The sequence below is a fragment of the Echinops telfairi genome, unplaced genomic scaffold, assembly GCF_000313985.2.
Source record: "Echinops telfairi isolate 266 unplaced genomic scaffold, ASM31398v2 ScPeMD7_60;HRSCAF=208, whole genome shotgun sequence".
Classification (NCBI taxonomy): domain Eukaryota; kingdom Metazoa; phylum Chordata; class Mammalia; order Afrosoricida; family Tenrecidae; genus Echinops; species Echinops telfairi.
In genome coordinates this window covers 5,433,925-5,449,127 of record NW_022103958.1, presented here as the reverse complement: position 1 = coordinate 5,449,127, position 15,203 = coordinate 5,433,925, and the positions used below count along the sequence as shown (strand labels likewise).

The window sequence follows — 15,203 nt, the reverse complement described above, 5'->3', positions numbered from 1 at the left end:
ACAACCCCGTCTGTCTTGGAAGAAGTGCAGGCCAGAGTGCTCCTTAGAGGCAAGGACAGGAGACTTCATCTAACCCACTTTGGACCTACTGTCAGGAGAGACCAGTCCTGAGAGAAGGATGTCATGCTTGGTGAAGTGGAGGGGCGCTAAACAAGAGGAAGACCCTCTTGGCAATGAGTTTGATTTTTTTTTTCTCCTGCAAAGCTGTTGGTAGGTTTGAAACACCCCCACCCCCACCCCAGCAAACACCACTACCACCCGCCTTGGAGTTAGCAGTCCAGTGCTTACATGGCAGGTCCACCAGGGCTTCTACCAGGGGTGGGTTCAAGCCATTAGTATAGACACTTAACTGCTTGCGCCACTCGGGGGCTCTTACTTTCAACCACACTAACCATTTTTGAGAAAGGAGGTTACGTCCCGCTAATATTTACAGTCCGAGCCCACCCCTCCCCCTACCGCCCCAAGGTTTCTCAGTAACTAGATCTCAGACCCCAAGAGAAGCGGCCCGCCCAAGTTTGGGGCGCGAGCTGGCACCGAAGATAGCTCAGAGCAGGAACCCAGAACTCTGCTGGTGGCCAACTCCCCCAGCTCCGGCCAGCGCGGGGCGGGGGCCGGGGAACCCTGCCCTCCTGGCGGGTGGGAGGAATCCCGGCCCTTCTGCGCGTGCAATTCGGGAGTCGCAGTCCGAGTGCACGCGCGGTGCCGGGGATGCAGCCGGGCCCCGGGACGTGCAAGCTGCGGTAACTGGGGAGGAACGGATCCCTGGCGGGTCGGGGTGCGGAAGGACGCGCGGGTTGGCTTTAGAAGGAGGGTGGCTGGGTCCAGGACCCGAGGGATAACCTGGAACCGAGGCCGGGCCGGGGCTGGGGTCGCCCAGCTACCACCCCACGCCCCCAAGGGGGAGCGGGCTGGCGCGCCTGGCGTGGCACCAGCGCGGGAGCAGGAAGTCTTCTGTCTGGGCGTGGCCCCCAGGAGCGGAGGCAGCAGGTGTAGCGCCGGCTGGTGCGGGGACAGCCAGCGCAGAGGAAGAGGTGAGCGCGGGGTCGCTTTGCAGCCCCGGAGCGTGGGCGCTGGGGCCCGGACGTGCGGTGGGTCCCGGCGGGGTTCGGAGGGGCAATGGCGTGGGAAGGTGATGGATGGAGTCGGGGTGGGGGAGGGGGCGCTGCAGAGGGATACGCCATTGAAACTCTGGGAGCTCGGATCTGGGGGACTGGGAGGGTCTCGGCTTGGGGGTCAGGGGGTCGTGCAACCAGGGAACGTTAGCCAGGGTCTAGGCTGGAGCTTAGGAGACTGGCGGGAGGGGCGGCGAAAATGGGGGTCGGAGACTGCCACGAAGTTCTGGAAGATGGCTGGGCTGGATGGAGAGTCTGGAGGCTCGAGGGGATCGCTGAGAGCGGAGGGGCGCGGAGGCGGTGCCCGAGGCTCTAGGGGCGCGGTCTGGCCGGGTGGACCGGCCTCTAAGCCGAGTGGGGGACTCAGGTTCTGGAGAAGAACAAGCTGGGGGGGAGGGGGCGGGAAGCGGGTAGATCCCTTTCAAGGAGAGCGAGCCTTAAGCCTGCCGAGAAGCCTTCTGCGGCAACTCAGGTGCCCCCACGGCCGTCGGCGGGGAGCGCGTCCGGCTCAGTGCGGGGTGGGAGCCCCGCGCGCGCATCCACCCCCAGTTCCGTTTGTTCCAGAGCTGTGGCTTTAAGAGTGCCGCGGGGGAGTGCGGTCCCTTTAAGGGGCGGGGGCGTGTCCGGAAACCAGTCTTGGGCCCGCCCTGCCGCGGGCGGTGGCCTCCGACGCCCGGAGGCTCTAGGGTTGAGCAGGCGCAGCGTGGCCGTTCGCCGGCCTGTCCCGCGTTTTCCAGGCCCCGGTCCTGGGCTCCTCTGATCTCCCCCCACCCCCCATGCACCCCGCACCCTTCCTTCCTGCGCCCTTCACACCCTCCCTCCATTCAGCTCCCTGCACGCCCTCCCTCTTCCCGGCAATCTCTCTGCACCCAGACCCACTGTCCTCTCCTTTTTTCCCATCGCCTACCTCTAGCCCTTTCCCTGCCCCATCGCCTTTTCTCGTGCCCCCTCTGTGCAGGGCCCTAGCCCCTTCTCCCCTCTTGCTCACCCTGCCCTGCCCCCACCACCTCCGCCTGGCCCCACTACTTCCCTGTACCGGGTTTCATGAGCCCCGCCCAGGGTGGAAGCAGTTGTGTGGGACTGGACAGTTGGGCTCACGCCAAAGCTGAAGGGGGGTGTCGATGCCACCCGCATGTGACTGACGGTTGAGGCCTACCGAAAGCAGGGCAGTGGAGTGACCCGGCTCTTCTGCCACCATGAATAGGGCGCCCCTGAAGCGGTCCAGGATCCTGCACATGGCACTGATGGGGACCACGGAGCCCGGAGCCGGAGAGGCGGGGACCAGCGAGGAGAAGCCCTTTCTGCTGCGTGCGCTGCAGATCGCCCTGGTGGTCTCTCTGTACTGGGTCACCTCCATCTCCATGGTGTTCCTGAACAAGTACCTGTTGGACAGCCCCTCCCTGCGACTGGACACCCCTATCTTCGTCACCTTCTACCAGTGCCTGGTCACCGCCCTGCTGTGCAAGGGCCTCAGCACCCTGGCCGCCTGCTGCCCGGGCTCTGTGGACTTCCCCTCCCTGCGCCTGGACCTGCGGGTGGCCCGCAGCATCCTGCCCCTCTCGGTGGTGTTCATCGGCATGATCACCTTCAATAACCTCTGTCTCAAGCACGTCGGGGTGGCTTTCTACAACGTGGGCCGCTCCCTCACCACCGTGTTCAACGTGCTGCTCTCCTACCTCCTGCTCAAGCAGACCACCTCCTTCTATGCCCTGCTCACCTGCGGTATCATCATCGGTGAGCCCCGCCGGGAGGGGTGGGCATGGGGGCTGGCACCTCGCAGACCAACCCGTCTAAGATCTTTGGGCTGTATCCGCCCCAGCTCCAATGGTGGCACAGTCACAGGAAGGGAGAGCCTGGGGTCTAGGAAGATCAAATAATTTGCCTAAAGTCACTTTGCAATAATAACAACAGTAACAGCAGTAGCAAAGCCACTCACGGGTTGAGTGCTAACGGGGTGCCAGGCTCGGATCGCAGTGCCTTTCCTCCACGTGAATGCAGCGAACCCTCTTCCAGGCCTGTGATTGTAACCCACACTGGACAGAAGGAAAGCCAAGACCCAGAGAGGTTCAAAACGTGTTCAAGGTCAGACAGCTCACCAGCGGCAGGACTGGGATCCGAACTCCAGCTGCCTGGCTCCTGTATGAACCTCTCAAGAGCCCATGTGCGCTGACTCACACCCAGGGCTCTTTCCAGAGGACTGGGTGACTTTTGATGCATACACCCTCCGTTCTTCCAGGATCAGGGTAGTGCCTACACATTCCAGACCACTTCCGTCAGGGTCAGGGCAGACCATTTGGTTGGGCATGTTTCTGGGTTGGGAGCCCCAGCAGCCCTGGCCCCCTGGATGCCTCTGTCACTTCCTTTGTCCAAGCGCGTCTTCAGGTGACTGTTCAGGTTTACCTTGGTGCAGGGGAGTTGGTGCCTTGGGGCCTCAGGCCAGGGTTGTGAGAGGCCCCTCCCTGCTACCTGGACTACAAAGCATTCTGCTGGGAGAGGATCTGCCTTAATACTGAGGCAGAACACATCTCTTGCCCACTCACCCCCCCACCCCTATTCCCCTTCCCTCAGGAGAGCCAGGGTGGACTCTCCCCCATTTCCCCGCTCTCCCCAGGTCCCCAGGGATGTCCACTCAGTCCTGCTGAGACCCCTCTGGGTAGGAGCATTTATGGGCATGAAGGTGCAGTCACTAGGAAAAACGGGGCCCAAGCCTAAAAAGTAATCAGAGGAGAGGGTGCGATAGCTTCAGAGAACCCGGTGGGGCAGGGGGCCAAGGAGGCCGATGGCCCCACTGCCCGGTGCTCTGGCACATGCGGCCTACAGGCCTCTCCCCCTGCTACCCCTGGTATCACAGGTCACCTTTCCCGGCTCCTGGCCCAGAGCCCCTCTAGAGCAGTGAGGGCTCATTGTTCATCAGTCTCCTCTGATCACAAGGTAGCAGCAGCCGGACTGCTAGGCTGAATAGGGGAGCCAGGCTACAGCCCGCTAGGAAGGAGTGGCCTGAGTGCTCAGGGTAGTAGCGCCTCGTCCTCTTAAAACTGCCCGCCGCCTTCAGAGCCAACAAGCCCATGTACAATAGAACAGAGCCGTCCCCAGCCTGTCCTGCTTCATCCTCACAATCAGTGGTTTGCTCGAGTCCACTGGTTGTTGCAGCAGCCACTGTGTGGTCCGAGTGTCACCAACCACGGGGACTCATCTTCCAACCCACTGTTCCAGACAATCTGTTGTCATTGCTAGGGTCTGCGCTGGCTGATTTTCAGACGGTGGTCACCAGGCCTTTCTTCCTAGTCTCCCTGAGTCTGGGAGCTCCACTGAACCCTACCCATCCACCTGCTGGTATTTGCTATACTAGTGACAGAGCTTCCAGCATCGTGGCAGCTCAGAAGCCACCACAGTACCTTGTGTTTATAATGTTTCTTAACAACCTCCACACGTCCCTTTATCCACTCCACAAATAATTGATAGCTGAGAACAAGCCAGGTTTGGACTCTGTTCTTCTCCTGCCCTATTCAGGACCTTCTAATGCGATCCTTCTCAGAGCCGGGCACCATCTAGTTCTTCTGATCTCAAGGTCATCCAAACTGATGTCCGAAGGGTCCATGAAGCCGTTGGACTAATTGTTTCCTGTGTCTTTGATTTTCAAAACTCCTCTTTCCTCTGGACGAGGAGGGACCGATGGCTGCACCTTCCGTGGCTGCTCGTGAGCTTTTAAGACCCCATCATGACTCACGAAAGCAGGATGTAGGACATTGTCTTTGGAGACTGTGTTCCACCAATTGACCTTAGTGTCCCCTAAGCCCATGGTCCTGAGCACCTAGGCCCATTTCAGGACGGTGACCAGGTCACTCGGATTTTGAATGGTAATGCTAAAATCTCGCACCAAAGACGGTGCTGTTCCCACCACCCCATGTGCTCCCTGACCACACAGCCCCTGGCAGTGTGGGGTCCACACAAGGAGACCTAGCAGGTACCTCGCAGCTCAGGGTGGGCCGGGCTGGGAAATGCAGTAGTCAGAGGTGGCGAAGAGACCCAGGTGCTAGGGTATCAGGAAAGGTCTCCCCTGGAGGAGGTGGGCTTTGTTCAGAAGAAGGCAGAAAGCAGTGGGGGTTCTGCTGCAGGAAATGAACAAGTCCACTAAGCCCCAGGATTTGGAGACCTGCCGGGTACCTCTGGGACAGAGCCTGGAGTTGCGGGCTGAGGAGTACAGACTTGTGGGCAGGCAAGCTCTCTAACAAGGAGGAGGCCTGAGCATAGAAGTCTCAGAAAGAGTGACTGTCCGAAACTTCAGGCCACCAATAACTCCCTGCTGTTGCTCCCCACTGTTTGCTCCCACGTTATGGAAGACGAAGTCGGGGCTGGGAAACCTGAAGTCGGTTGCCCAAGGTCACCTTATCTCCTAATCGGGACTCACCCCTCAGAACTCAGCTCCACTGGCACTTTGCCGAGGCCCCAGGCCAGCAGCTGTGGGCTCTCACGCACGCTGTGCTGGCTTAGGGATCTTGCCACCATTGTAATGGAATACGGGACTGGGAAATGAAAGGAACAGGTGGTTTTGAACTGCAGACCTTGTGATTATTAGGCCAGCATATAACCCGCTATACCAGCACCCTCAGCATACCGAAGACACTTTGGACAGAGTCCGAGGAGGAGGCTGGGGAGGGTGGGGCTCCCAGGCAGCCTTGCACCGCCAGTAGCTGTCTTTCCTCCTCCCTCTTCTCCCCGCTGCAGGTGGCTTCTGGCTTGGCGTGGACCAGGAGGGGGCAGAGGGGACCCTGTCCTGGACGGGCACCCTCTTTGGTGTGTTGGCCAGCCTGTGCGTCTCGCTCAACGCCATCTATACCAAGAAGGTGCTCCCGGTGGTGGATGGCAGCATCTGGCGCCTGACCTTCTACAACAACGCCAACGCCTGCGTGCTCTTCCTGCCCCTGCTGCTGCTGCTGGGCGAGCTGCAGGCCCTCTGCAGCTTCACCCACCTGGGCAGCGCCCACTTCTGGGGCATGATGACGCTGGGGGGCCTGTTCGGCTTCGCCATCGGCTACGTGACAGGGCTGCAGATCAAGTTCACCAGCCCCCTGACCCACAACGTGTCCGGCACGGCCAAGGCCTGCGCCCAGACGGTGCTGGCCGTGCTCTACTACGAAGAGATCAAGAGCTTCCTCTGGTGGGCAAGCAACATGATGGTCCTGGGTGGCTCGTGGGCCTACACCTGGGTCAGGGGCTGGGAGATGAAGAAGGTGCAGGAGGAGCCCAGCCCCAAGGAGGATGAGAAGAGCCTCCTGGGGGTGTGAGCACCTCTCGGCCCCCTGGGACAGTCCACCTCCTGGAGAACGTGTGGTGGGGCGGGCACAGCGATGGAGGCTGTCTCTGAGCCCCGAGAGAGAGCCAGCAGCAGGAAGGGGATTAACTGCAGACCTGACCTGACGAGGGATGGAGGTGGAAGAGGAACCCGGATCTCAAGGGATGGCAGCGGCAGGAAGTTGCCAAAGCCCTTACCCCCTCACCTGGCTGTGGGTTTGTGCCCTCCCCCAGAAAGGAGGGAAACCTCCCCCCCATTCCGGAAGGGAGGAGGGGAGCTGCCGCTCTGCCTGCCCTTCTCCCAGGGCCCATCTACCTACACACCACTCCTAGCGTTGGAGTGGCCTGCGGCGTTTCAGGGACAGTATTGAGGAAGCCATGACGTCCTCCCTGATTCCCAGGAGCCGGGGACATGGCCCCACCACACACCGCTGCTGGGGAATCTCCACAGGCCCTGAGCAGGCAATAGGGCCTTGAACTCCCCACTGGCCCTCCCTTCTGAGGGAGCGATTGGGCAGGTGCTCTGTGACTGGCCTGGTGCACGCAGGGGCTACTGGGAATGGCATGGATCCTGGGAAAGGGCCCTGTCTTCGACTGCGTACACCCCATACCCCCGGCTTGTGTACAGCTGCCTGGCTGGGGTGACTTGCCTTCTGGTCCTGGCGCTGGGAGCACCCCTGCCCACTCCCTCAAAGCTCTGTCCTCCCCCAAAGCCTTCCTCACCAGGGGGAGCTGATGGCACCCAAGGTCCCCCTCCTCAGCTGGGTCTGGCCCAGGGTACCCCCAGGTCCTGGGATGGGGGAGGTGGGGAGCAGCCTGAGCGGGGCAACCTGTTCGGCTGTGCCATCAGCTACGTGACGGCTGCAGATCAAGTTCAGTAGCTCTGCTAGCTGAGCATTCTCATTCTTCCAAGAGGCTCGGGTCTAGAACCTGCTTGTCAGCCCACCCAGACCAGGTCTTAGGGCAGCGCCCCCCTGCCCCTCCTGGGATGCTCAGGCCCTGCCAGTGTGTACCCCTGTCTCCTGGGGGTGATTTCTGATGTTTTTAGTCTCTGTAGGGGAGAGCGGGCCTTCTCCCCTTGCCCCCAACCCCACCCCACCCCCAGGTCTCCTCACAATCCCACATGATTTCTAATGAAGATGGTGGGGCGCGCACCCAGAACTACTTGTGATTTAATGAATCATAAGATTAAAGAGCCAGCGTACACGTCCTGTGTGAGAAGTGAGTGCTCAGAGCGGAAGGGGAGGGTGAGTGGGAGGCCCTATGGAGAGGCCAACGGGCAGGGAGACTCACCCCTGCCTTCACCAAGCTCAGGTTCTGCAGAGGGGAGGCTTCCCAGGCAGCCCTCCCTACAGCTTCTCCCTCAGGGGAAGGCTATATGCGTGGGGCCAGGCCCGGAGGCTTCCTTCCTGAGACACTCCCTCAGGTTCCCAATCTCCCAGTTGGCGCACAGTCTTATTGCCCCTCCTGGTAGCTCTGTTCCAGGGAGCTTTGTACCCCCTCTGGTTGAAAGCACACACACGGTTTCTGCATGTACGGAGTAGTGGCTTTGGTGACGTCCTTCCTCACGATTTCCCCACCGTGATGAAACTCCTCTCGCCTGTGCTCCGTGGCCCAAACGCTCAAGACAGATGCTGCACCGAGTCACTATCGAGTCCTGTTGAAGGCTGAAAGGTCACAGGGTCTAGGACTTGGGATCCACCCATACGGTTCGGGGGGTTTCTTGGAGGGGGAATGTCATCCAAGGGGTCTTTAATGACCGTCTTTGGACAAGGAGGTCACCAGGACTTTCTTCTGAGGCCCCTCTGTCTGGACTTGAACCTCCAGCCTTCCCATTAGCTGTGGAGCATGTTAACTGTTGCTTCCCCAGAGACTCTTCCAGCTTAGTAGCACTGCCATTGACTGGAGCAGCTGGTGGCGCAGGGATTCCGTACACAACTAGTGTCCCAAAGGTCAGCAGTTCAAACCCACCAGCCACTCCGAGGGAGCATGATCTGCTTCATGTGGAGTCTTGGGAAGCTTTGGAGCCGTTCTACTCTGGGATGAAATTCCCAGATGGAAGTCAGAGTTCGTTGTGGGTAAGGGGCCATTTCCTGGGTGCTTGCTGTAAGCCACAAACTACTGAGCCCTTCATGATTGTGCCAGGATTGTCAATCGTGTTCACAACCAGGAGTGGGCGCCCTTGCCGATGCCCACCTGACAGATGAGGACACTGAGCCCGAGGAGACTGGCTTGCAGGACAGACACACAGGGTAGCACTAGGATTCAAACCCCAACCTTTGCCTTCAGAAGGCGGGTCCTTAACCGCAGTGTCCTTACCCATACCTGGCATTTTTGAGCCCCTCTTGTGTGCCAGACAGGGGTCTTTGCCGGCTGCCGCTGAGTCAATTGCAACATTACAGGACAGCACGCAGAACCACTCCGTTGGGGGCAGAAGCCTCATCTCTCTCCCCACTGAGCAGCTGGTGGGTTTGAAACATCAACCTTGCCATTTACAGCCAGGCGTTTAACCCACTCCGCCACCAGGCCTCCCGGCACTGTGGTTTTTAAAAAGAAAAGCATGCCGCCATGGAGTGGATGCCGACTCACTGCAGGACAGGGCAGAACTGCCCCGTGAGTCCCCGAAACACCTGATGGTGGTTCGCAGCCTGACGTGTAACCGCCATGCCACCAGGGTCCTGGCACCGTGGCAGGAGGGATCAATGAGAAGTTTCAACGTGCTTCCAGGGCTCACGTGCAACTAAGACCCTGCATGGGATACAATGGGGGGAATAGTAACGTATTGCCTTAGAGACCCCGAGGATCGAAGGCCACGTTGTGGAGTATCAGTGGGCCTCCAAGAAAGCAGGAAGGACACAGGCCGGAGAACAAGGCTGAACTGGAGCAGGCCGGTTTCTGGGGCGTGAAGGTCAGAGAACGGGGGCTGCGGCACGGAGGGTCTTGATGCCACTGCAAGACCCCTTACACGGAGAATGGACGCCCTTTGTACCAACGGAAATGGGCCGCTTTCTTGATATGATTTGCACTTCCTTGGGCAAGATTTTAAAGAAACCTAATCATTTCTCTTAAAAAAAAAAAAATTCCAATGCAGACATAAAAATGCTTAGCCTCATCTCAAATCCCAGACTAATTTATTAACTTTAAGGCGGGGCAGAGGAGACCATGCAAGAAAAACAACAGTAACACCACACACACACACACACACACACACACGTGTGCCGATGGGCTGGAATGCACTGTCCACTGTCAATTCTGATGCAGCTGAAGGCTGGGGAACAGCCTGGAGCCAGTCCTCCAACATCCCAGCCACTCAGTGGCACCACCCACACTCTCCCCGATGCCACCCCCAACTCCTCTCTATGGTGCTTTAAGAGCCCCAGACCCCCTCCAGAAATGCATGCACCCTGCAGTAGTCAGAAGGGACACTCCTTTTCCCCTGAGAGCTCAGACTGTCCCGCTGGCAGTTGAGGCGAGATGAGAGACTAGAGCAACAGTGACCTGGTCAGCACTGTGACACACTTTCTTCAGAAGGCACGTCTGTCACTTCGGCCTTAAAAGAGCATTTGAACAGGAATCGGTAGACCTTCTACTTCTTAGAAGCTACCTGGCTTCAGCAGGATCTGGATCTCACTGTTTGCACCTGAGAAATGGGCACTGGTGAGGGTGAATACATACAGCATTTTCAGGACAGTACCTGGAGACTGCGCACTAATTGTTATTATCGACACTAAAACAAGAATCTCTTTACTGAGTGCCAACTATGCACCACATAGTAGGGAAGTTCACAGTGGGCCAGACATTAAAAACAGGTGAACGATTGTGGTAAGGGAAATGAAAAGAAAATAAAGGAGACACAGAGGAAGGCCTGGAGCTGCTAGCCGAAAACCAACCGCTGGAAACCACTAGCCCTTCCAAAGGAGAAAGACGAGGCTTTCTCCTGCTGCAAAGAGTGACAGGCTCAGAAGCTCACAGGGACAGTTCTGCCCCGTCCTATAGGGCCCCTATGAGCCAGCATTGACTCGATGGCAGTGAGCATGGTTTTTAAGTTTGTTTGTTTGGGGTTATAGCACATAGGTACTTAGTGCTACCACAGCCCAAAAAGGGAGCCCTGAACACGGCTTTCAGTGGCTTCTGGTCCAGATCCACCCTAAGGGTTTCTCATGTCCCTATGCCCCTCACCTCCATCCAACTGTCCTCCACGGTGACTCAGGACCGGTGACCTCAGGGTGGAAAGGAGTGCCCTTCAAAGACTCCAGAGCCCTCTGCCATCCTGAAGTGGGGTCCGGATCTTCTCTTCACACAATAAACGTGAGCTCCCGAATCATTGCTCTGTTCCTTTGAGCTGGAAATATGTCAATGGCACCTGTCCCAGGGAGGTATGGGGAGGAGGTTTGGACAATTGGATGGAAGTACTTGGATGGCCAGGTGTGACTCCTACTTCCTGAACAAAAGGTGGAAATGAAGCCTGGAACTTCCTTGTCCATTTTAACTTTCCAACAACAGAGAGGAGTTCTGGGGGAAGGGTGGGGAGGGGGAAGAGACCCTGGTGGCACAGAGGTTACAAGTTTGTCAAAATAACCCAGCCTCTAGCAATCACGGGGCTCGGTCCATAGGCACAACTGTCTGGCGATAATATATCAAGATGATAGTAAAATCATGGGTGGTAAGAGAGATAGGATAAAATAAATGAGTTGGACACATTTCATAAGAGCATTCTCACCTCTAGGGCGGCCATGATCTCAGCAGCCAAGTCTGCGCAGAGAGAGTGAGAGGAGGGAATATATTTCTCTCTTTCTTTTATTTTATGTTTTTTAGGGAATATATTTCTAACCAAGGCTTATATACATTTAAGGGGCATGTGATCTCCCCTGATGACAGGTAACCACATGGTAACAGGAAGGGGTTGTACCACAGGCAATACCAGCAATGGGAGGGGACGGCTAGGGGTGTACAGGCAATAGGAAGGGGAGGGACCAGGGGTACGCATGCGACAAGATGGACGGATCCTAGATTCAAGCTGGCAGCCTAACCTGGGTCCTCCTTGAGTTGGCTTGACCTTGCTTCTGGGCTCTCCTTCACTATCCTCATCAGCAGGGTGCGGGCCCCACTACAGTGGGACAGACTCGTGTCTGATTGCGCTACCTGGCTGATGCCCTCAGGGAGACCACCTCTAAGCGGCTGACCTCACAAAGCGCTCCCAAGGAGGTCCTAGGCTGGGTATGCAATATGGGAAACAACCTGGGGAAAAACTTTTTTGCATCCCACAATTCCCCCTTGTGCTTTATGTGTTAAATTCAAAAGAGCTACAGGGGCAACATCGTTATTTTCTATACACTGAAAGCTGTCAGGGCAAAAATAATGACAATATTAATGTAGCCAAGACAAAAATTCAAGCTCTGGCAAACGTTTTGGATCCACCCCCAGCCCATCAGCTATTGGAGGAAGGTATGAGCGCAGTTGGATGACCAGCGAGAAGACAGAGAACAAAAAAGAAGGTCTGCTTCTGTAGGGAGACAGAATCAACCGTGTGCTCACTGTAAGGCAGCAGAGCTGTTAGGGGAGAATCTGTGGGAATGATATTTAAAGCAGGACCATGTCCTTGGACTTTATGTCTCACTTACCAAAGTGGAGGCTTTCCTACCATGGCATACCAGCTTTCCAGATTCCCTCTGTTACAAGTTAGGGAATATAGTCCTCGTCATAGTTCCCTCAGTGTTAGTTTCCCACACACGCTGGATTGTTGCTGGAAATCTAAGGGAGCAGAGCAGTTCCACCCAGTGCTGTAGGGTCACTATAACTCAGTGCTGACCGGATGACAACGGGAGTTGACCATAACACAGCCACCATTGAGTAGGTAACCTTAGTTTGGGCCAGGGCGGACCATGCAGCCCCTTCCCCCAGCTTCTCAGAATGACCAGTGATCTGCTGGACTTTGCAGTCCCTGCCTCCAACATTCCAAGGAGCTTATCTCTCTGGGCAGGGTCCATCCCCCACATTCCAAGAAGCTGGTCTGTGAGGGACTCAGACCCTGCAGCTGCAGCACCGGGAAGCCTCCCTTCTGATTGGCACAAGCACCCGCAGCTCGCTTCACCTCATTTGCATATCTCCCTGACCCAAATCCTACAAGTATCCCACTGCCCCACCAACAGGCACGATTTCCCTGACCTACCTCGTTGGGTCTCCGAATCCACCCAGGCGCTCAAGATGCCCCTGTCTCTTTCTCTGCTCTCCCCTCCCTCCCGGGAGCTCTTTCCCTGCCCTAATAAAGGCACTCTTAACCTCCGTTCTTTGTCTCACTCCTATCTCCGTTCAGCGTCTCAGTGTTGACCTCTCAACTTTGAAGACCAGGAATTCGGTGTCTCTTCAAACTCTCTCAGGGCCATCAAGTCACCGCCGACTCATAACTAGAGGACAGGGCAGGGCTGCCCCTGTGGGTTTCCAAGGCGGTGGCTCTTTACATGAGTGGAAAGCCCCGTCTTTCTCCTGTGGAGCAGCTGATGGTTTTGAACGGATGACCGTGTGGTTAGCAGCCCGTGGGAAACTAACACTAAGGGATATATAGCGAGAACTATATTCCCAAACGTATAACAGAGGGAATCTGGAACACTAGTATTCCACGGTAGGAAAGCCTCCACTTTGGCAAATTAGTAATATAGTCCAAGTACATGATCCTGCTTTAAATATCATTCCCACAGATTCTCCCCTAACAGCTCTGCTGCTTTCATATGAGCACATGGTTGACTCTGTCTCCCTGTAGAATCAGACATTCTTGTTATCTCCTCCCGCCTCGGCACCCATCCCCAATCATGCCTTCCCCCAATGCAGGCATTAGGTTTCCTCACCTGTGCGCTCAGGGACTCTACTGTGGTTACCGACCACCTTGACCACCTTGTGACGCATGTAACTACCGAATATGCATGTCTATGGCTACCTACAAATATTCCAAGACAGTAAAGACTCTCCCTCTCCGCCTCCCTCTCTCTGCACGGACCTGGCTTCTGAGATCATGGCCATCCCGGGGGTGAGCATGCTACCATAAAATGTGTCTGACCCCTCTGTTTTATCTTCGCTCCTATCTCTCCTATCTTCTATGACTTTACTATAATCTTTATATATTACCATTGGACAGTTGTGCCTCTGGACCGAACCCCGTAATTGTTAGAGGCTGGATTACTCTAACAGCACCCAACATGTAACCGCATGGGCATGTCAGTTTCTTTCTTGTAGCACTTGGCAGTCCTTGGCTTCTCGACAATCATCACATTGTGCCCATAGTCCCCTGCATGCGTTTCTGTGCCCATGCCAAAGAATGCAGAAATTATTGAGCAATAATACCAGCACCGGCAAGTAACAACATTTCGCTGAAGATAATTTTTTAAATGGTGGCAGCAGTCCATTGATAGGACACGATCACAGATTCAAGCCAGATTCATCAGAGGATGTGGAACAAGAGATAGCGTGGTTGGCATCAGATGGGCCTTGGCTGAGAGCAGAGAATACCAGAAAGATGTTTCTCTGTGTGTCACCGGCTAGGCAAATGCATGTAAGTTTGTGAATCATAATGAATTATGGATAGCATTGTGAGGAGGAATAGGAATTCCAAAACATTTCAGTTGTGCTCCTGAGGAACCTATACATAGGCCAAGAGGCAGCCGTCGGAATGAAGCAAAGGGATACTTACTCTAAGGTTGAACATCAGGAAAGCTGTGTGTCAGGGCTGTGTCCGTCCACCACACTTACTCAATCGGTAGGCTGGGCAAATCACCCGAGGATCTAGACTCTATGAAGAAGAATACGTATTGGGATTGGAGGAAGACTCACGAACAACCTGCAGTATACAGATGACGCAGCCTGGCTTGTGGAAAGTGGGGCTGACTGGAAGGTCAGACTCTACAGCCTTCGGTGTGAACGGCATCTCAGGGTAAAGAAAGATGAGCAGAGAACCCTGAAGGTCTCCAGGATCTCATTTTACTGTGAAGCACAATCAACTCCTATAAAAACGAATGGTGTGTGTGTGTGTGTGTACGCACCTATGTGGGAGGGGGGCAATGTTGGACCTCCTCTCACTTCACAAGGGGGCAGGAAAAGCACCCTCAACATCGATTGCCCCCAAACTGACTCATTTGGGGGTCAGAAATGCCTCCACGCTCCAACCTTCTTACCGCTGCTGACCCCACCAGTCAGTCCCGCAGCACACTCTACTTGTCAGCTGGTTTCCAGGGTTCAATGCAACGATTACACAGAACTCACAGACAATACTCATGACAATACTTATGAAGAATGTTAATGGGTTGTAAATGCTCAGATACAATTTTTTTAAAAATTTTAGTTGGGATTTAACACATCTATCATACCATTCCATATTTCAATCATGTCTCCATTAGAATTGTACAATTGCTACCACACTCTGTTTCCAAACAATCTTTTTCTACAGGCACTCCTTGACATCCTCTCCCTTTTACCCCAGCACCCCTACTGCCCCCCCCCTCCCCTCAGATACAATTGTTGAGGCAGGACAGACTCTTGCCCGAAAGCAGGCCTCTCTGTCCTTGGCCTTTCATCCACAGGACCTCTCGGCTCTGGCCTGTCTGGGCAATGTGACAAAGCCCCTTTACCTCTGCCGATACAGGCACTGCCAGAAGCCTCAGCCTGAAGGCATCCCACTCCACAAGCCAGCCTCCTGCCCAAAGGCACGCAGCTGTGCCTGGGCTCGGACGGTCCACCCTGTCTCAGGCGGCTGCCACTCCTCTGTTGTTCCTCTGGTGTCACGAATGCTGGAGGTTCAGTGCTCAGCGGGGG

At 55.9% G+C, this 15,203-nt stretch overlaps 1 protein-coding gene across 2 annotated transcripts; it reads left to right on the top strand.

The window, feature by feature from the left end:
- The first annotated feature begins 954 nt into the window (after window positions 1–954).
- SLC35C1 (solute carrier family 35 member C1) lies at window positions 955–7,611 on the top strand. Of its 2 annotated transcripts, XM_045290986.1 has the most exons (3): window positions 955–1,031; window positions 2,317–2,846; window positions 5,838–7,611. In XM_045290986.1, the coding sequence occupies exons 2-3, from the start codon at window positions 2,348–2,350 to the stop codon at window positions 6,395–6,397; spliced, it is 1,059 nt and encodes a 352-aa protein (XP_045146921.1). In that variant the 5' UTR covers window positions 955–1,031; window positions 2,317–2,347; the 3' UTR covers window positions 6,398–7,611. The 2 variants fall into 2 exon arrangements, with proteins under 2 accessions (XP_045146921.1, XP_004708376.1); XM_004708319.2 differs by lacking the exon at window positions 955–1,031 and having other exon boundaries at window positions 1,882–2,846.
- Window positions 7,612–15,203: the final 7,592 nt, after the last annotated feature.

Bases quoted from the DNA above. Each gene is read 5' to 3' on its own strand.
- SLC35C1 (XM_004708319.2), top strand. From the start codon at position 2,309: ATGAATAGGGCGCCCCTGAAGCGGTCCAGGATCCTGCACATGGCACTG. The intron at 2,847-5,837 runs GTGAGCCCCGCC...TCCCCGCTGCAG, and splicing joins CACCTGCGGTATCATCATCG to GTGGCTTCTGGCTTGGCGTG.